The sequence below is a fragment of the Sorex fumeus genome, unplaced genomic scaffold (genome assembly GCF_029834395.1).
Source record: "Sorex fumeus unplaced genomic scaffold, SorFum_2.1 ptg000183l, whole genome shotgun sequence".
Lineage (NCBI taxonomy): Eukaryota > Metazoa > Chordata > Mammalia > Eulipotyphla > Soricidae > Sorex > Sorex fumeus.
The window spans coordinates 671,253-693,446 of NW_026606240.1; the positions used below are offsets into that span (position 1 = coordinate 671,253).

The window sequence follows — 22,194 nt, forward strand, 5'->3', positions numbered from 1 at the left end:
AGAGCTGAGAAGAGGAGGAAATGATAAAGACTAAAGTGCAGGAAGGAGATAGAGACTGACTTTACAGGAAGAATACAATTTCTTTTCAGTTCAACAGAATCAGGAGCTGTTGACAAGGGAGTAGGAGGAGTCATGGAATCTCTTAGTAGCCCTGGGAATCCTGGTTGCACACAGGCTTTGCAGGTGAGATTGAGAATGACAGGTTTTAGCAGGTGAGTAGCGGCACTTTATGAAGACTCTTGAAGTTTTGAAGGGATTTAGCCCATATTCTTCAGATATGAGGAATTATTTTTCCTAAGCATGATATTAACCTGATTACATCTGTGCGTTAGAAGAGTTAAGGTGGACAGTTGGAGATAACTTAAAGAGAGGAAGAATGTAAGATAAGATGACACATAAAACCATTAATACAAATCAGGAGTATTTCTAACGTTTCCTAAAGATCTCTAGACTTGCTATAGGAGGGTAAAGTGCTTCAGGGCATACTTGAATATACTAACTCTTGAATATACTAACTCTTGTATCTCTCCTAATTCTCTGGGCTCCAGCTGGGCTGGAGCGATAGCACAGTGGTAGGGCGTTCGCCTTACAAGCGGCCAACATGGCCGACCCGAGTTCGATTCCTCCGCCCCTCTCGGAGAGCCCGGCAAGCTACCGAGAGTATTCGATATGCCAGACACAGTAAAAACAAAGTCTCCAATGGAGACGTTACTGGGCCCGCTCGAGCAAATCGACGATCAATGGGAGGGCCTTTATTTGAAAGTATATATATATATATATATATATGTATATATATATATATATATATAATGTACATATATATTTCTAATAATAGTTGTATGGAAATAAAATTGTTAATAATAGTTAATAATCAATCATGAAAAAACACAAATATGCATTGGGTTCCAGCAAGCCTTTGGCAATACTAAGAACACCCAACATCAAAGGATGAGCAAAAGGATTAGAGCATCCAGGATGCAGAAAGAGTATGCTGGAGTCCTCTCTGGGAGGTAAGTTAAGGTGCGAAATGGAAGATTACACTAAATAAAAAACAGATTTAATGCTTGAGTCTCTCCTTTTTATTGTTGCAGTATTATGATAGGGTAGGGAAGCTACCTGGAAACCTGTCTAAACACGTGAATGGATTAGGAAAATATGACAATCTTTCAATATGTGCATATTATGTTATCACATGTGTTTCCTTTAAGGTTACCTATGTGTCAGTTATATCTCAATAAAGCTAAGAAAAAGTGAATACAATATTAAAAGTATAACACAAACAAATCACAAATCATCCTTTTAATTGTCGATTGCCTTGAGCAGGCCCCAGTAACATCTCCTTCATCCTAGCCCTGAGATTATATTCAAGGCTCTTTAGGAGAATGAGACCCATCATTGTTACTGGTATTCGGCATATTGGGTACGACACAGGGAGTTTGCCAGACTCTGCCGTGTGGGCAGGCTACATTCGGTAGCCTGTCAGTTTGTCCAAAGTAGGAATGAGATAATAAGATGTCAGAATAGGATGTCGCGCGGCCGCAAATGCGGCCACGTGGTTCCGGGAGCTGGTTTTTATAGTCTCTGAGTCTTGGCCGCTGATGGGATTACACGGCACCAGGGGGCCATGTGGTGGGTGTGACCCCCGCCTACTGGAATTTGGAGGATCTGGGTGGAGGATGCTCAGCCCAAATCCGAGTAAGCTTGGAGATCTCGGCCCCAGAACCCACGTGACTTTGTCCCTCTGCCAGTACCTTCATGCGGAGAGTGGTCTCAGCATGGTGGTGGCTGGTCCTGGAGGTCTTTGGCTGCTGGAGCCCTGGTTGGGGCGGGGAGGAAAGCTCAACCCGCTTCCCTCCAAGGGGCCCCAGCGGCGAGGACAGTCAGGCGCGGGGGCAGGAGACTGGACTGTTCTTCCGGGAGCTGGTTTTTATAGTCTCTGAGTCTTGGCCATTGATGGGATTACATGGCGCCAGGGGGTCAGGTGGTGGGTGTGACCCCCGCCTACTGGAATTTGGAGGATCTGGGTGGAGGATGCTCGGCCCAAATCCGAGTAGGCTTGGAGATCTCAGCCCCAGAACCCACATGACTAAAAGTAAAACACAAAATAATTATACAACTTCCATTTATTCTTTGGAATAGCTAGACTGTGCTCAGGGCTTACTCCTGGCTCTGTGCTCAGGGGACCATATGTGGTGCTAGAGATTGAACCAGAGTCAGGCGCATGTAAGTCAAGCTCTATTTTACTATGCAAACCCTATTATACAGTTTATTAAAATTCAGAATTTTGCACAATCTACAGAGTACACATCTATTATCAGGAAGCACACATGATTACAAATTTTTCTCTACAGAAAAAAAATTATATCTTTTTTACAAAACTACTTTCTGTTTTCTGTCTCTATGCTATTTCATTAAGTTTCCAAATCACACTCAGTAAAACATCAAGTTTCTGGGCCAACTTGCTCTATTACAATGTTGCTAGCTATGAAAATATCAAGACATGTACAAGTTAGTTTGTAAATCTCTACTTTTTCATGAGAATAGGAAACAGGCACAGATATCTCCAAAACTCACTTTCCCTTCTTTCCACAACTGCTCCTGAATCACAGGTTCACATCGAGTCAAAAACTATACCTGAATCCTGTGGATACAATTTGTCATCATGATTTTGTCATTACCACCTCATGGCCTTTGCCATTTATTTTACTTGTAAACTATAATGACCACAGTCATTTTTTTTCAGCCCAAACTTCTTCATGTTTAGGCAATTAATATGAAATCTTTCTTTATATTTCAGTCTCACAGTTTCAGAGCCTACCCTGATCGCCTTAAGGACCCAATTGTTTCTACTTGTCCTTTCTGTGTATAATGTTTTATCTTAATTTTATAGCTATTTATAGTATAGTTATACTAGTAGGAATTATTATTCTTATCTGTACTGTTATATAAGATCCATGAATATGAAACTGTGTCCCCCTAATTCACCATTATATCCATAAAACTTAAATCAATAAGTAGTAAGATAAAAGATGTTCAAGAACTAGCCCTAAAAGGAAGGGTAATTTGACCCAGCAATACCACTCCTGGGAACATATCCCAGAGAGGCAAAAAAGTATACTCGAAGTGACATCTGCACTTGTTTGTTCATTGCAGCACTCTTTACAATAGCCAGAAACTGGAAGAAACCTGAGTGCCCGAGAACAGATGACTGGTTAAAGAAACTTTGGTACATCTACACAATGGAGTACTATGCTGCTGTTAGAAAAGGTGAAGTCATGAAATTCATATACAAGTGGTACTACATGGAAAGTATCATGTTAAGCGAAATGAGTGTGAAAGAAAGGGGCAGACATAGAAAGATTGCATTCATCTGGGGAACATAAAGTAACAAAATAGGAGACTAACACCCAAGAATAGCCAAGATAAGTACCAGGAGGATTACTCCATGGCTTTGAGGACAGCCGCACGTGCTAGGGGAAAAGGCAGCTCAGATAGATAAGGGAACACCAAATAAAGGGTGTTGCGAGGTTCCTCTCAGGATGGGAAATGTGTGATGAGAGTAGACTATAGGCAGAACAAGATTGCCACTCAATGTCTCTTTTGCAAACCACAGCACTCAAAAGGAGAGAGATAACAAAAGGGAATGCCCTGCTACAGAGGTAGGTTGGGATGGCGAGCAGGGAGTTGGAGGGATACTGGGACTGGTGGTGGTGGAGAATGGGCACAGGTGGAGGGATGGGTATTCGATCATTGTATAACTGAAACCCAAGCACGAAAATTTCTAAGTCTACAACTGTACCTCATGGTGTTTCACTAATAAAAATTTTTTAAAAAATAACTAAAAGGACTGGTATTAGGCAGACCAGCTTCCTCAGGCCAGCCTGTAAGATTAAAAAGGAAAGGACATCCAGATCTTGAGTGGTTACCTCCTCCCTATAAACTGGAGGTCCTCTCCACCACCTACTTTGTACGAGACATATCCACACTGAACATCATGGAGCACGAGGTTGATAAGCAAAATGGTCTGGGGCTCAGTTATGCTATGGGCAAACATGATACATTTGTGCAAGGTAGCTCAGAGCTTCCTGATCACAAATGAATATACCTGGATTTAGAAAAGAAAATGTGTTTCTTCAGAGCAGCACATTCAGATTTTGTTCTTCCAATTAAAGAACAACAAAATGTTGCCCAGGGCTGCACCTATCAGTTGTACGTTCCACTGTAAGTAGTGCCGACAGGGCACAATGCAAACCAGTCATGCTGCTGTTCACACTAAGTGACTTCATTCAGTGTCTTGTTTTCTGTTGCCATAACAGTACTGGCTTTGTTATGTAATTAAGTGACATTATAAAATCAAATCTTATATAATCTGATTATGATTTTTGTCCTCTCTGGAATGACTTACACTTTTTTTAATAAAGAAATTTTTAAAAATGTATTCTTTGGTAGCGGGGTTGAGTTCGCGGGGAGGGCGGGGGGGGGGGGCCACCGGGGCACGCCGGGCCCGGAGGGAGGCGTCTCGGGCCCGGAGCTTTGGGCTGGGCCTCGTGGCCGGCCGGCTCCGACTCGCCCCGCGTCTGGGGGTGGCGGGCGTCGAAGGGGGGAGGGGCGGGGTGAGGAAAAGACGAGCTGAAGCCGGGCCCGGAGGGGGACGCGCCGAGCGGCGGGTGCAGTCATGGCAGACTACTGGAAGTCACAACCAAAGAAATTCTGTGATTACTGCAAGTGCTGGATAGCGGACAATAGGCCTAGTGTTGAATTTCATGAAAGAGGAAAGAATCATAAGGAAAATGTGGCAAAGAGGATCAGTGAGATTAAACAGAAAAGCTTGGATAAGGCAAAGGAAGAAGAAAAAGCATCAAAGGAGTTTGCTGCAATGGAGGCGGCTGCCCTGAAAGCATACCAAGAGGATTTGAAAAGGCTTGGCTTAAAGTCAGACATTTTGGAGGAAAGCGTATCACCAGTAACCAGCACTGTCCCACCTCCTCCTTCATCAAGTCAACCGAAAGAAAAAAAGAAAAAGAAAAAAGACTCTTCAAAGGACCGATGGATAGAAGGCTTACCTTCTGAGGGTTACCATTACTATTATGATCTTACCACAGGAGCAACTCAGTGGGAGAAACCTGAAGAATTTCAAGGAAGCCTAAAAAAGACAGCATTGAAGACTGTTTGGGTCGAAGGAGTAAGTGAAGATGGGTATACCTATTATTATAATGCAGAAACAGGAGAATCCAGATGGGAAAAACCTGATGATTTTATTCCACTATCTGGCGGTTCACCTTCTAGTAAGGTCAGCAAAAAGGCACATGGCACCCTAGAAGATTCCAAATCAACAGATTCACATAGTGATTCTGATGAGAAAAAGGAAGCAGAGAAAGGAGAAGTCTCAACAGAAACACAAAAACAGAAAATAAAGTTTACGATAAAAAAGAAAAGTAGTAATGATAAAGGAAATGAATCAGGAACACAAAAAGGTAGAAAAAGCCAGGAACAGAATTCATCCATTTCTAAAGAAGAAAAGCCGAAAGTTCATAAAAAAACAACTCCTACTCCATATGGACAATGGCAAGAAATTAAACAAGAAACTGAGTCTCATGAAGAGGTAGATTTGGAACTTCCAAGCACTGAAAATGAGTATGTGACATCTTCAGAAGTTGATGCTGATGGGGAACCCGACGTGGTATTTAAAGAAAAAACAGTCACCTCCCTTGGAGGCATAGCAGATGGAGTAGCCCCGGTCTTCAAGAAGAGAAGACTTGAAAATGGGAAATCTAGAAACTTAAGGCAACGAGGTGATGATCAATAGTTGTGATTTTGAACAGAATGGAAACTATACATCTTAAAACCCCTCTGTGTTTGTTTCTGAATACTTCTGTGCTTAAAAGTTTAGATTTATTCTAAATGTATTTTCTGTAAATTTAAAATAAATCTTTCATGTGAAACTTATTTTTCTTCCTAAAATGGAAGGTCTGCCACATGGCATTGTAATATGATGTATTATGTTCAGTGGCTAAAAATTGCTAATTATGTCTAAAATAGATACTATATCTTTAAAAATGGGAAAGCAAGGTCTTTATTCTTTCTTGTATGAGCATACTTATGTAGCACTGAAACTGAATTATTTCTGTATATTGGTGATAACTTTTGTTATCTAAGAAGAATCAGAACACCTACGGGAAGATTCCCACAGAGTGCTTAATTAATTTCTGAGGATCCTGTTAGGAATTTGATAGAATGTGGGCACATTGGTTTATCTTACTCTGAGGAAAAGTTCAAGGACCATGAACCAAAGGTATTTCAAAGATAGTAGTAGGAACTAATACACAGATGGGACCAAAGGTAGAAATAAGTCTTTTCCGAGTTCGAGTTAAAGCTTATTTCGCTATTTTTACTTTGAACAAGGCAAAGTAGTTCCAGAGTAAACTTTGGAATCTAAGGGGATATAAAGTTGTGTACATCATAACCCTTTTCTTATGGTTTCCCAGCCTTAACAGTCCTCTTTCCCTCTCAGTCATGTACCCCAGATAGCAGCGTTATATGTACTGTGAAGATAATTTTTTTGGGCAGGGGAAGATACTTTTTAAAGTTTATTAAAATATATACTAATGAAGACATACACCAAATTCGTATTGGTCCTACCATCAGTAAGTTTCAAGTGTTCCCTTAGACAAATTGGAAATTTCCTGTTTTCTGGTTAAATTTCTGAAGTGGTAGAATTTCAGTAATGTAATCTATTTTGAGTTAGGTTCCTTCCTTTATACTCAAATCCATTAAATTATATTTTTTATAAAGTTACAGTAGTCAGCATTTGGTAGTAGATATTTATCTTTTTAAGGTTGCTAGTATACATGTAAAAAATGTTAGCTTATTAAAAAACTATGTACAAATAAATATTTGGATTATTTTTTTTCTTCTGACATCAGAGACAATTTTTCATTGGTGAGATAGTATTTAGAGATTAATCTTAATGGTTTGTCAGTCTATTTGGGTAATCCGGTTGTCATCTACTAACCTGTGCATTTTGACTCTCAGTTTATAAGCCAACAATATGCTGCTCTTTTACCCACATCTAGCTCCTACAGATGGGCAACTGAAGATGTTTTTAAAGCTATAACTTGCTGTATTAAGTATCTTACCTTTAAACTGTTTCCCTTTCCTTTATAATAATAAGGTACTCTGAAATGTTCGAACAGAGATCTCCTTACAATCTCTTTTTTTTGTTTTGAGGATGTACCTGGCAGTACTGGGGGATCCATTTGCAGTGCCAGGGATTCAACTCAGTTGGAAAGTACACTTGGCGAGTGGTAGGGCACTGTACTCTCTCTGGCTCTCTTTCTGTTTTTTAAACTGAGGTAACAACTGATTTTTGTCAGTGGCTTTCAACCTCTCTATACTGGCAGACCAGTGGTTGAAAATACTTATGTGTGTGCAACCGTGATTTGATTCTTGATAGAGAAAAAAAAATGCCCCCCAAACACAGGGGGTGGGGGGGCCTGAGAGTTGTATTTAGGGTTTTTGGTTTTTTATCTTATTTTAGGATTTTTTTAAAATTTGATTTCTTCCCAAATTCTTGTGGGATTTGTTGTTGTCAAGACAACTAATAGCTAGTTGCTCAGTGCTCAGGGGACACTCCCAGTGATACTGTATGCTCAGGACCAGCCTGTTGCCGGGAACAAACCCAGTGCATGATCTACAGCCCTTTAAGCCACCTCTGACACCCTGACCTCAAAACATATACACACATTTAAGTTGTCACACACTCCTATGCCACCAAAGTGTCAAAATCCCTCCTCCACCCTCTTGACTCCCCACATTATCCTCTTTGTCTCCCGTGAACCCCCTGACATCCTTAGTTCTTCAATCTGAACATGAGTTGACTATAGATTTGTGTCTTTGCTTTCTTTATACCTCATAAATGAGTGAAATCATCTTATAATTTATCTCTTTCCAACTTACCAACTGACTTCACTTAGCTCCATATCCTGCGAGATTTGTCAAGGTTTCATCTTTGTACTTTTTATTGAGATGGCATTGGTCTACCAGAGTAGAGCTATTTATTATGTTTGGGGAAGCATGGTATCACGCCACACCTATTGCTGAAGTGCAGAGGGCCCTCTCAGCCCACTCTCCCCAGTGTTAGAGATCTCGTTTTGGTGGTTATAGTCTATAAAGATTTGTTTTCACTGGAAAAAAAATGTATTCTTTGGCAGAGGAGATGATCAAAGGGTTAACACATAATCCATATGTGAGAACCCCAGGTCAATTCCGAGCCCTTATGGTTCCCTAAACACAGCTGAAGTAGCCCCTAAACCTCAAACTCAGTGTAACTCAAAATTTAAAAATTAAAAAAAAAAGATGAGGAGGAGGAGGATAAGTAGGTGGAGGAGGAGGAGGAGGTGAAGGAGGAGGTGGAAGAGGAGGAGGAGGAGCAGAAGGAGAAACAGGAGCAGGAGGAGGAGGAGGAGAAAATATAGACTTTATCATCCAATGAGTCTCTGGAAGAACTGATACCAATGATTCTGTTCAAAAAAAATTTTTTGCTATATTATCTAACAAAATCTGAAGAAACCGCAACTTATCAAAAGAAAGAAAGAGCCTACAAATGTATGGTCATCTTATAAAATTGGGGAGAGTTACAAAAACACTTGTTTGCATATAACAGCATTTAAAACATCAAAGACAATTGGGACAGAGAGATAATGCAGACAGTAAGAAATTTGTCCTGAAATGGGCACTGGTGGAGGGATGGTTATTTGATCATTGTATAATTGAAACCCAAGCACAAAAATGTGTAAGTCTGCAACTGTACCTCATGATGTCTTACTATTAAAAATTAAAAAAAGGGAGATTTGTCCTGTACCCAACTGACCTGAGTTGAATCTCTGGCACCACGTATGGTCCCCTGAGCCCCACCAGGAGTGATCCTTAAACAAGGAGCCAGGAGTAAGCCATGAGCATCACTGAATGTGGCCCAAAAGTCAAACCAGAATAGTGAAAACCAATTTTACAGAGAGATAGAAGAAGATAGATACATGCATCTACACATACAGAGTGATGATATGTCTATAGAGATATACCACGCATGGATACAGACACATGGGTGTTTGAGGAAAGACAGGCAGAGCTTATAGGTTATTAAAACCCAACCTCTATAAGGACATTTAAAATTCATTATAATATTATGAATTTTTTATTTGATTATCAGGACATATCTGTAAATAGAGCAGAAATAAATATTTAGTTGCTACCATTTAATAAACAAGAACTCAGTCACCTGGCCTTTTCCCAACGCCTCATAATTAAAAGGAGAAAAATGCATGAGGATGCCAGTTCATTCTTTCTCCACACTGTTTTTCATATGTCCTTGAACCCAAAGCTTATCTAATAAACAAAGTCCCTCCTTTATGTCATCACTCACTTAAAGTTGGGGCATCTGAATGAAATAACTTTTGTTACATTATTATGTATTTTATTTGCAAGTTAGAAGATTTTCTGTGGAGTGCGTTTCTAAGATGCTAGTTCAGCAGAGTTTAGGGAAATGTATTCATTTTTGACTTCAGCAGTCCTGAGATAGTGCACGATTTGCTGTGTCACCTGTATTCACAAGCTGTAGCTTATGGCACTTGAGCCCAGAAATCACTTCCATGTATTATTTCTGAGGTTAAACTAACAATTGGGACTTTAAATCTCTTTATATTACTCTTCTTAGATATGCAAACATTAATTTCCAGAGTACTGTTCTAACTTTTATATTTCAATATTCCAGATGTCTTTAACCCTAGTTGAAGGAAAGAAAGGATTCAATTTTTGTTTTTGTCTTATCTTTTAGAAAAAGGTTAGAATAGGAAGAGATTTTTTTTTTATCCGTTAATGGAAAGTGGAAAAGAAAGAAGTATTTGGCCATGGAATTGAGGGACAGAAAAGAGATCATGAGAGAGAGAGAGAGAGAGAGAGAGAGAGAGAGAAAGAGAGAGAGAGAGAAGACAGCGACAGACAGACAGACAGACAGATGGAGAGAGAGACAGAGATTATAGTTTGAAAGGGCTAATGTGATACTATTGTCAAATATGATACTAAATATACTTTGTCGCTTTTTCTAGTAGAGGAATATTCAAGATCATAATCACGATCATCCTGTTGTTCATCAATTGCCTCGAGCAGGCCCCATTAACGTCTCTTTTGTCCCAGTCCTGAAATTTTAAAAAGTGCCATATTCAAGGTTCTATCTGGGTTAGGAGAATGAGACCCATCATTGTTACTGGTATTTGGCATATTGGGTACGCCACAGGGAGTTTGCCAGACTCTGCTGTGTGGGCAGGTTACATTCGGTAGCCTGCCAGGTTGTCCAAAGTAAAAATGAGATAATAAGATGTCCGGGAGCTGGGTTTTATAGTCTCTGGGTCTTGACCGTTGATGGGATTACACAGCGCCAAGGGGCCAGTTGGAGGGTGTGACCTCTGCCTACTGGAAGATGGAGGATCTGGGTGGAGGATGCTCAGCCTCGATCCAAGCAGGCTTGGAGATCTCAGCCCCGGGACCCGGTTGTGGCTGGTTCTGGAGGTCTTGGGCTGCACGCGCTCTGCTTGGGGCGGGGAGGGAAACTCAACCCGCCCCACTCCAAGGGCAATTGAAATTCCTCGCCAAGGAATATTATGACCTTTTTTTAAATGAAGTGCTATGAACAAAATAGTGCAGTTTGGGCTAGAGAGATAGAGTGGGTAGGGAGAGCATTTGCCTTGCATACAACCTACCCAGGTTCAATCCCAGGCATTCCATATGGTCTCCTGAGCCTGCCAGGAGTGATTCCTGAGTGCAGAGCCAGGAGTAAGCCCTGAGCACTTCTGGGTGTGACCCAATCCGATCCCCATAGTAGAGCTCAGTTTATGAGTGAGTCCCAGTAATATTTTTTAATTGGGGATGGTGAAAGGAAACATTTGTGAAGTACTTGAACTTGATGGTCCCTGGATGAGTAACAATGTGTGTATTCATCCATTACAGTTTTCAAGACATCCCAGAGAGGTGGGAAAGGCAAGTTCAACACCTCCCAGGTCATAAAAGTCATCTGACTACAAACTTGTTTGGGTAGACAAGTCATATTACTTAAAGGGTAATAGTGCATTCTTATTTAATTTTAATCACTAGCTTATGTTCAAATTATTCAGTTTTTTTAGAACTAAAAGCTTACTGTATTATGATTGTATTGAACAAATTAAGTGTTTCTGTCATGGAATAAGAGCTATGTGAGGGATAATGGGATAGTTAGATTTATAATAAGAACAATAAAAGGTACAGTTCCTTTTAAAATTTTCACCAAAACTATTGGTTTGTGAAATGGATACACATTCTGCTCTTGTATGTAGCTGCTTCTTAGCTATTCTGCTCTTCTTGTATAAACCATATCTCAAACTAACATCAAAACTTGCCCAAAAATGTTAAGCAGTTAAACATTTATTCAATATCTGCCATTATTTGTCTCTTACAGGGGCTTTTTTAAATTTTTGCTTCTATTTCTTGTTTGTTTGTTTTAGGCACACACCCAGCATGCACAGGACTTACTCCTAACTCTGCATTCAAGAATTACCCCTGGCAGTACTCGCAAACCATATGAGGTGCTGGGAATTGAACCCAGGTCAACTATGAGCACAGTCAGTGCCCTACCCATTCCACTATCTCTCCAGCCACTTGTAGTGGCTTCTTAAATTTGATCGTTTCTAAAATTTCACATACCCATGTTCCTTAGTTGCTCCTGACAAGCATGAGATTTTTCTTTTTTACTCACCTTTATGACTGGTATACTTCACCTGTTTAAGTAGCTTAGGAAAGAAACTGTTCATTCTATGAAGATTTCTAGACGGGTGACGGGAAATTAAGGTAATTTCCAGCCCCTGCCATTCACAAGGCCATGTAGAGAAACTGCATTGGGAATATCAAAACCAAATTTTGGGGTTCCATTATGTTGCCCTGACTGCTTTTTTGGTGGTGGTGGGTGACACATCTGCTGTGGTTAGGACTTACTCGTCACTCGCTCCTGAGAGTGCTCTGGGAACCATAAGTGGTGCTGGAGATGAAACTGGGGTAGAAGCACCTTAACTCTTGTATTATTAAGGGACACAATTACCCTGACTCTTAACTGGAATGTTTGCCTCAAATACACACATTAATTTTATGTTTACGTTTATAGGTGATTACCTTCATTAAATGGAAATCAATTGGTATAAATTATCTCTACCCTCAAATATATATAATTAGCCTCAAATTTACAAATGTACAATCATTAAGTTGCCCTCTTCTGCCTGGAACACAAACTAATATGCATTTTGATACATAAAAGTCACAATGAGCTCCTCTACGTTCTTGAAATGATAATTCTCATGAATATATTCTTCCTTAACTATATATATAAAGTTTCTTAATTATAATTTCTACTGAATTCACACACACATATATTTTTATATGCCCCTCCTCATCTAAATTTGTTTACTGAAAATGTATTCTACTTATGGAGAAAAATGAAGGTCATTTTTCTTCTTTCTCTCTATTATGGTGCTTTTATCTATTTTTCTGGTCAATTACTTTTCAAACCAGAGAAAAGAAATTTATGAATGCCAAACCACTCTCTTCATTTCATGATGAAACATAACATAGTAATATAAAAGTACAAAATTCCTTTTAAATGTATTTTATAATGCTCTGTGGTCTCTCTCCTCCCCACTTTTCTGCAACAGATGTCTTTTACATGAAAACAGTACAGTTAATATTCTTCATTTGTTAAAATATTTTTAACACTGAATATGTTTCTTAACACTCATAATTCTCAAAGTGTTTTAGTTTTAAGGAAATTTTTCAAAAATACTAAGTCAAAGTTCCAAACAGGTTTTATAAAAAGACGAATAAAGATTGCATGAAAGAGGGGCTAATAAAGAAGAATGCAATAAATTCAAACACTGAAAAACCAGAAATGTATAAAAACTTAACAGTTCTTCTGTATTTGCTTTGTAGGGTCAGATCTTCACTATAGAACCCACAAAATTCCAGCTGCCCTATGAATGATCTCAACAGGTCAGGTGACATCAGCACATCATCAAAGGTTTGTAATTCTTCTTTTGGAGAATATAAGCAAATAATTACATTTGAATGAAACCAATTGTCCCTTTATCAAGAGTTCCTTTAGTTCTATATTGACTAAATATGTATTCAAGAACCAAAAAGATCGTGCAGGTATTCTTGAAGGAAACACACTAAATATAACTGAAATTTATACAGAACATAAGGGACCCTAAATGGACAAAGTTTCTTGAGAAAAAGGATAAAGGATGTAAGAACGTGGGTTGGGGATGAGGGGAGATGGGAGGGCTACTGGTATCATTGGTGGTGGAGAATGGGGTCTGGTGTTGGGATGGGTATTCGATCATTGTATAACTGAAACCCAAACAAGAACGTTTGTAAGTCTACAACTGTATCTCATAGTGTTTCACTAAGAATAAATAAATAAGTAAATAAATAAGTGAATAAAATGGGTCAAAGGGCTCCAGTACATGGTTTCCATGTAGGAATCCAGGTTTAATTCCTAATATTGGTTTTCCAGCACAGCCATGAGTGGTTGCCAAGAAATAAGAACCAGAAGTAGGCCTTGTGCCAGGATACAGGTCTGGTTGTATACCCTAATTATGTACTCACCTGTGTAAACTCAAGAAGACTGCACCGGTTGGAGGTTCATGCCTGCCCAGGGACGCCAGATGTGTAAACACAAAAAGACTGCAGTGGTCTATGTCTCCCACCACCCACATTCGGTAGTCTCACGCTGCTTCCCTCACTACAGGGAGGTCAATGGCAATGGGCAGGCAAAGGAAGGAAACGAGGGCCAGGCTGGTTGGTGTCAGTTGCAGTTTATTCCATTCCCATCTCCATCCTCCTCTGATTCTCCTGCTTCTTCTCCCCGCCCCCCCATGCTACTTCATTCTCCTCCTCAATCCCCCTTCATTCTCCTTCTGGCTCTGGAATCTGGATCTGGATCCCCTTTCTCCTTCTCCTTCTGGAGTCTGGATCCCCCAGCCCACTCTTAGAGTCTAGTTAAATCCCAAAGCATAAGGGGTTGGGGTTTACACATAGGTGTGGTCAAAATCAATAAGGGGTAAAGTTTTTTCCCTCAGGGGATACTTCTAGGAGAGATACTATCTCAGCAGGATGAACCACCCTAGAACAGAATCTCCTGGGTGTGTTTCTCCTCTCCATAGGTGTGGTCAAAATCAATAAGGGGTAAAGTTTTTTCCCTCAGGGGATACTTCTAGGAGAGATACTATCTCAGCAGGATGAACCACCCTAGAACAGAATCTCCTGGGTGTGTTTCTCCTCTCCTTGTCCAACAAACATATAAGTATACATAATATAAATCATTTTGTATGGATACAGTAAGAAATACCTTAAGCTTATAGAATTGCTCTCTTAGGGCCATCTCAATCTCAGACTACTGCTCAGGCCAGATAGTCTTTCCTATCCCTAGCAGGGTCTTGGTCTCGTCGTTACTGTTGGATCATGACAGCATTTATCTATGATCAAGCTCTTAACTTATAGTTAAGAATAGTGGCACTTTGGCCTAGCCCATTTCGATGCCAGGGTAGCTTACAGCTTGCCCTGGGTCCATTCAGTCCCTTGTCAGGACCCTGCTTTTGGGGTGTTAGGAACTAAGGGCAACTGAGGCTTAAGTTGAGAAAGCAGATGTCCAGGAGTGAATAATATTCAAAGCCAATTAAATACTAAGTTACAAAGCATAATATTAACTGTCTTCCTGTTTCTATACAAAAAGGACATTGCATTAAAGTAAACTATTGAAAAGACATAAGGAGAGGAGAAAGGCAATATTAACTTATAATACAATTTCAGTATCCTAGAAGGATCTGACCTTACAAATTAACAGAGTCTAATCAGAGGGAAAAACTGATTAACTGGTTGGGCAAGAGAGCAGAGAGAAGTGGTTACAGATAAACAAAGGAAAGGGAGTGACTCCGGAGCACTGTGATGGGTGTAACATGATAAACCTAAGCTCTTTGTGGCAAGGGAGAAAGGACAAAGCAATGTTATCCTACACTCACCCAAATTAAAGGGTGAGTTGGGAGATAGTATAGCAGTTAGGGTACAAGCCTGGCATGTGGCCTACTCAGCTCTGAGTTTCAACATCACATGGCCCCCATACATTGTGGGGTGCAGCACAGAATGGCCCAAACAGCAACAAATTTGAGGGTCATTGAGCTAAACCAAGTGCTAAAGTGGCCAAAAATTGCTGGTAAGACCTACAGATCTTCTGAGTACCACTTGGAAGACACCGCACCTAGAAAAAATAATATAAAAAGGAAAAGATAAATGAAGGTACTCCATTCCACATTTTTAAATGATATCACAAATAAGGTGTCAAAAACAATGTATATACATGCATATTCATATATGTACAGTGATCAAAATAATAAAGTATTGCAGTAAAAAACACAGAGATCAATGAAACAGAATTAAGAGTTCAGAAATAAGCACCACACAATATATATTGACAGCTGTTTTTACAGCAAAGGAGTTAAGACCATACAAAAATGAAAGAAAATTCTTTACAATGAATGCTACTTGAAGATTGAAATATTCATATTTTAAAAATAAATAGATCAATATCTAATATCACACAAAGATTAAAGGCATGGAAATAAGACCTGAAATCATAAAACATACACAAGAAAATACAGGTAATACAATCCACAATATCAATTTCAGTATTAAGGGGACTCCCAACAACAAGGGATACAGAAGCAAAAGTAAACAAATGAACTACATCAAACTTAAAAGCTTATGCACAAAAAAATAAATTATTGTTAAAATTACTCCATACTAGTTATTTGAAGAAAATATCTATGTCATACATCTGACAAGGGTTAGTACCAAAAATGCTTACAACTTGATAAAAATAAACTAATAAATAACTTTATAGAGAAAATCAGAGTAGATACTTCTCCATTAAAGACAGAGACATTGTCAACAGGTATATGAAAAATGTGTTCATCATCCCTTATCAGAAAAATTCTTTTAAAAAAATGAAGTATCGCTTCATATCTGTGAGGATGGCATATTTATTAAAGACCAGAAATAAGTATGAGAAGGATATTGAGAAAATTAAACCCTCAATACTGTTGATGAGAATGTAAATTAATGCAGTCACTACAGAAACTAGCATAGAGATTCATCAAAAGATTAAAATTAGATGTATTGTAAGTCCAGCACTTCCATTCCTAATTACATGCCCAACGAATAAAATCACTAATTTGAACATATATATATATTTTTTCTTTTCTCTTATGTTTGTTAAATACTATTTATAGTAGTCAAAATATAGAACTAGAGAACTAGCCCTTTTACAACAAATTATTAAGTGGATAAAAATGAGTAGATATATGTAGCATATAAGTATAATGAAATACTACTGAGCTATTTTTTTAGAAGTATATCCCGCCTTTACGATAGCACTTAAGGAATTGGAGAAGATTGCTCGAGTGGGCCCAGTAACATCTCCATCGTGAGACTTGTTGTTACTGTGTTTGGCATATCGAATACGTCACAGGGAGCTTGCCAGGCTCTGCCGTGCAGGCGAGATACTCTCGGTAGCTTGCCGGGCTCTCCAAGAGGGGCGCAGGAATCGAACTCGGGTCGGCCATGTTGGCCGCTTGTAAGGCGAACGCCCTATCGCTGATCTTAAAAGACAGATGACTGTACACAGAAGTAAAATACAGAGAAACAAAACAAAACACTGTCAAACCAAACCAAAGCAAACAACTGGATTGTGACTGTAGAACTAAAGTTACCAGATAGGTGCCAGACTGATAGCACAGCGGGTATGGTGTTTGCCTTGCATGCACCTGACCCAGGTTCGATCCCCAGCATCCCATATGGTCCCCCAGCACTGTCAGCAGTAATTCCTGAATGAAGAGCCAGGAGTAACCCCTGAGCATCGCTGGGTGTAACCCAAAAAGCAAATAAATAAATAAACAAACAAATAAATAAAGTTACCAGCTGGAATGGAGAGAAAGTGAGAGGAAAGTAAAGGCCCTCTTGTAGACTGTGCCCAGGATTATTAATACTTTCTCAGTGATGTGGTGTGGTGTGGTGATATATATTTGAAGAGGCATTAAACTGTACTCTTATAATAGACACAGTACTATATATCAGTGTTACCAAAATAAAACAAATTTAAATGCAGGAAAAGAAAAGAAAAAAGAAAAACATTTATATATATATATATATATATATATATATATATTTGTAATGAATACTTCAAAGACAGCTATATGGATATTCCATACCATTGAAACATGGCCTAATTAGCCAGAACATTTTATTATTTTATTATTATAATTGTTATTAGTGAGGTAACATGGCTTACAAATGTGTTAATGCTTATGCTTTTGGTGTAAAAACTTAGTGCATCACCAAATCAATCTATTTTTTTAATGGAACAAATTCATGTCTTTAAATATTTGAGTGTGTCCCATGTATAAAGGGAATGAGTATTCCTTTGCTATAGCATATGAAAACAGATGTAAGTGAAAAGGAGGAATAGGCTATAAAAAGATATTTTGATAAAATTATATTGTGATAGAGAGAACTGCTGAAGAAATTCAGTAGGAAGATGCTTCAGGGCATAGTAAACTCATCCCAGTGGCTTCCAAGGAATGATTCACTGATGCCACATGTATTGTTCTTGCATTTTTATTGAAAGCTGACATAAAGGACCATGATTGTGGGAAATCTCCCCATACAAGCAAGCCCTAAGATATGTGCAGTGTCCTGAGTTCACCAAGCCTGGGGAAAGCACGAGTCTAAGCAGGAAGTGTCCTGCTAGTCACAGGCCAAGGCAGGAAACATTCTGTTAGGGACAGCACTGGTCTAAGCAGGAACTATTTCCCCACCAGACCTACACCGGTTTCTGGGTGCTGGAACACAAGGAGACTCCTGCCAGGAATTGCCGAGTATTCCCCATGCCCAGAGTAGCACTAACAGTTTATCCTAAACAGTAACTCGCTATACTGGTGTATGTGATGAGAGGGAGGAGGGAAATGGATATCGAACTTAATAAAAGGCCTCAGAGTCCTTTGGGGCAGTTTAATTTAGCTCGCTACCTTGACAAGCAACAGAGTCTCACTCATTCCTTGTGACCGACCCTACTGACCAGAGATAGAAGTTAACAATTTGATAGACTTCATTCTGGTAAATAACCACACATAATATCTTCTTCCTACAATGGCCATATAATCATGGTAGAAACCTCTAGTGTTTTAGGAAGAGATTATTATAGAAGGCTGTGGAATATCTGCTTTTAATACCATCACTGTGTAGGGACTATCTGCTTTATTCCCATTTATTTCATCAATCCAAGCATCCTTTGAGGTAGGTATTAAGCTATTTGCTGCTAAAACACTAAAATTTAGGTTCATGCCTAAAACATGGAAGAATAAATCAAAACTCTTATCTTTCAGAGTTCAAAATTCATTTACTTCTGCACATAACACTGCTTCATTTGTCCTTTTCTGTGATCACTATGATTATCAGCTATCTTCAAGCCAAAGTTTTGAAAGAGAATTAAAGTACACTGTTTTCAACTAATATTTCAGTAAAAGTTGTATCCTTAAAACACTTGTCAATCCTTTCTATTCCTTGGGATACACTCCATATTTAATGAGGCTGTGCATTCTATGTGATTGTTTGATGGTTAAATTATTTTCTATATATAAACAATTAACACTACTAAGCTTAACTGGGAGCGTCTTTCTTATTTTAGAATCTGTGGCATCAAGTACGGCATTTTAATCAGTAGGCATTCAACAAATCAATATTAAATTGAATCTAATATTATTCTTGGGTGTATTTATCATCTAAGCTAATTGAATAATTATATGGCGTAAAGTCAATGACTTTGTGAATTATAGCTATTCCATTCATAACTATACTCCTTAATGTTTTATTAATCTCTCTGAGTCTAATTATTCACATGTAAAATAGAAATCATAATATCCACCTTCCAGGATTCTCTTGTGAGGATTAAATATAATTTGTGTAATATATCTAGGGTATTGTTTATCACATAGAAAGTACTTAGCAAATGATTATTATCTGTAATTTGTCATCTTCTTATAAACATCTATATGGGTTTGATAATTTAGATATATGTTGACAATAGTTCTGTTAGATGATCTGCCTGTTTTTCACTCCAGAAAGCAGACCGCAGATAGCTTTTTGAAGGTAATTGCTCTATTTAGTTGATAAGAATGGCATCTATATTGAAAAGATGAAGTTATTAGTTACAATATGTCCTTTGATTTTCAGATTCTTTGAAAGGAATTTTTAAAATGATCTCTATCTGCAGGAAATTAACATTATCATTGGAGTGACAAGCTCAAAATATACAAAAGAAATAGAAAGTAATGTATCTGTGGGCTACTGATGGGTTTTTGACAGATTTAAGAAAGTGTCTTGAGAATGGGCTGCCATGACTCAATTAAGTTTCTAAAACTTTGGCAGAATTAGAATTTGGCTTACCTGGTGGAGAAGCACTCAAGGAGAAGCCATGTGAGCGGTAAATGTAGGGGCAGAGAGATAGGACAGCACGGAAGTCTCTTGCCTTGCATGTAGTAGACCTCTTTCAATCCCTGGCACCACCATATTGTCCCCTAAGCACTGCCATGACTGACCCCTGATCACAGAGCCAGGAGTAAATACAGAGCACAGTTAAGTGGGACCAACCCCCTGCCCCCCCAAACATAAATAAACATAAACATAAATAGTCTCTGCCCCCGCGCCTGGGTGTTCCTTCCCGGAGTCCCTTGGAGGGGAGCGGGTTGAGCTTTCCTCCCCGCCCCGGCCAGGGCTACGGCAGCCGGAGACCTCCAGGACCAGCCACCACCATGCTGAGACCACTCTCCGCACACCTGAAGGTACTGGCAGAGGGACAAAGCCACGCGGGTTCCGGGGCCGAGACCTCCAAGCCTACTCGAATTGGAGTCGAGCATCTTCCACCCAGATCCTCCAAATTCCAGTAGGCGGGGGTAACACCCACCACCTGGCCCCCTGGCGCCGTGTAATCCCATCAGCGGCCAAGACTCAGAGACTTTAAAATCCAGAACCCGGACGAGAACAGTGCAGTCTCTGCCCCCGCGCCTGGGTGTTCCTTCCCGGAGTCCCTTGGAGGGGAGCGGGTTGAGCTTTCCTCCCCGCCCCGGCCAGGGCTACGGCAGCCGGAGACCTCCAGGACCAGCCACCACCATGCTGAGACCACTCTCCGCACACCTGAAGGTACTGGCAGAGGGACAAAGCCACGCGGGTTCCGGGGCCGAGACCTCCAAGCCTACTCGAATTGGAGTCGAGCATCTTCCACCCAGATCCTCCAAATTCCAGTAGGCGGGGGTAACACCCACCACCTGGCCCCCTGGCGCCGTGTAATCCCATCAGCGGCCAAGACTCAGAGACTTTAAAATCCAGAACCCGGACGAGAACAGTGCAGTCTCTGCCCCCGCGCCTGGGTGTTCCTTCCCGGAGTCCCTTGGAGGGGAGCGGGTTGAGCTTTCCTCCCCGCCCCGGCCAGGGCTACGGCAGCCGGAGACCTCCAGGACCAGCCACCACCATGCTGAGACCACTCTCCGCACACCTGAAGGTACTGGCAGAGGGACAAAGCCACGCGGGTTCCGGGGCCGAGACCTCCAAGCCTACTCGAATTGGAGTCGAGCATCTTCCACCCAGATCCTCCAAATTCCAGTAGGCGGGGGTAACACCCACCACCTGGCCCCCTGGCTCCGTGTAATCCCATCAGCGGCCAAGACTCAGAGACTTTAAAATCCAGAACCCGGACGAGAACAGTGCAGTCTCTGCCCCCGCGCCTGGGTGTTCCTTCCCGGAGTCCCTTGGAGGGGAGCGGGTTGAGCTTTCCTCCCCGCCCCGGCCAGGGCTACGGCAGCCGGAGACCTCCAGGACCAGCCACCACCATGCTGAGACCACTCTCCGCACACCTGAAGGTACTGGCAGAGGGACAAAGCCACGCGGGTTCCGGGGCCGAGACCTCCAAACCAAACATTGGGGCAGAGAAATTGGGAAAGTTCAGGATGGTACTAAATTCACTTTACTTGATCACTTGACTTCCCGTTACTCATCGATTTGCTCGAGTGGGAGCCAGTAGCGTCCCCATTTGTTCCTGTCAAGTGCTAGTGTAGCCCAATGGCATCTGTTCATTTTAGGAACATGAAGAGCCTCAAACTGATTGTTTGAGGCTTGGTGAAGTCTTGATGAAGAAGTCTGACCATCTGGTAGGTGGGCAACCATGCGGTCTTTTGACATCCCATGGAATCCAGTCGGTAACAGCTCTAGTCCAGCGGTCGTCTCTAAATCTCATTACGTGACCAGCCCACCTGATTTTTGACACCTTGGCAAGTGAGACAGTGTCCTTGATTCTCGATCTTCGACGGAGGTCGGAACTCTGGATTCTTTCTCTCATTTGAGTGAAACGTGATACTCCAAACATAGCTCTTTCGATTCCTCTTTGGGAGACCCAAATAGCGTTCTCATCCTGTTTGCTTAGGGCCCAGGTCTTTGAGGCGTATGTTAATACAGGAAGAACAGTGGAATCGAAGAGATGTGCCTGGAGCCAGAGGTTCTTCGTACTCTTAGCTATTTCTTCGACACTCTTGAAGACATTCCAAGCCGCTCTCTTCCTCCTGTGCAACTCAAGTGCCAGGTCATTCGTCATGTCGACTTTTTGACATAGGTATACATAACTGTTGCATTCGGAGATGCTCATTGTATTGAGAGCAAATGGAACGTCAGGAATGAGATTGTTTCTCATAAACATTGTCTTCGTGAGATTCAGCTGGTGTCCGACATTTCCACATTCACGGTCAAAGTTGGCCAGCATTTGTGCCACTTGTCTAATGTTCTGTGTTATTAGAATGATGTCATCAGTGAAGCACAGGTGGTGTAGTTGCCAACCATCTATCTTCACTCCCATTCCTTCCCATTCTGGTCGTCGCATGATGATCTCGAGAGTGGTACTAAAGAGTTTCGGTGAAATGGTGTCACTCTGCTGAACCCCTCTCTTGACATGGCTGATCACTTCTTCGTAGAATGGTGAGATCCTGGTAGTGAATCCGTAATACAGCTCACGGAGGATCCTGATGCACT

General features: G+C 40.7%; 1 protein-coding gene across 1 annotated transcript; it reads left to right on the forward strand.

Annotated features, from left to right (window-relative positions):
- The first annotated feature begins 4,613 nt into the window (after window positions 1-4,613).
- On the forward strand, window positions 4,614-6,144 carry LOC130017214 (WW domain-binding protein 4-like). The gene has a single exon (XM_056107935.1). The coding sequence runs from the start codon at window positions 4,676-4,678 to the stop codon at window positions 5,804-5,806; it is 1,131 nt and encodes a 376-aa protein (XP_055963910.1). The 5' UTR covers window positions 4,614-4,675; the 3' UTR covers window positions 5,807-6,144.
- The last annotated feature ends 16,050 nt before the right edge of the window (window positions 6,145-22,194 follow it).

What these genes read in the sequence shown, in the direction of transcription:
- LOC130017214 (XM_056107935.1), top strand. Translation starts at nt 4,676, where the DNA reads ATGGCAGACTACTGGAAGTCACAACCAAAGAAATTCTGTGATTACTGC.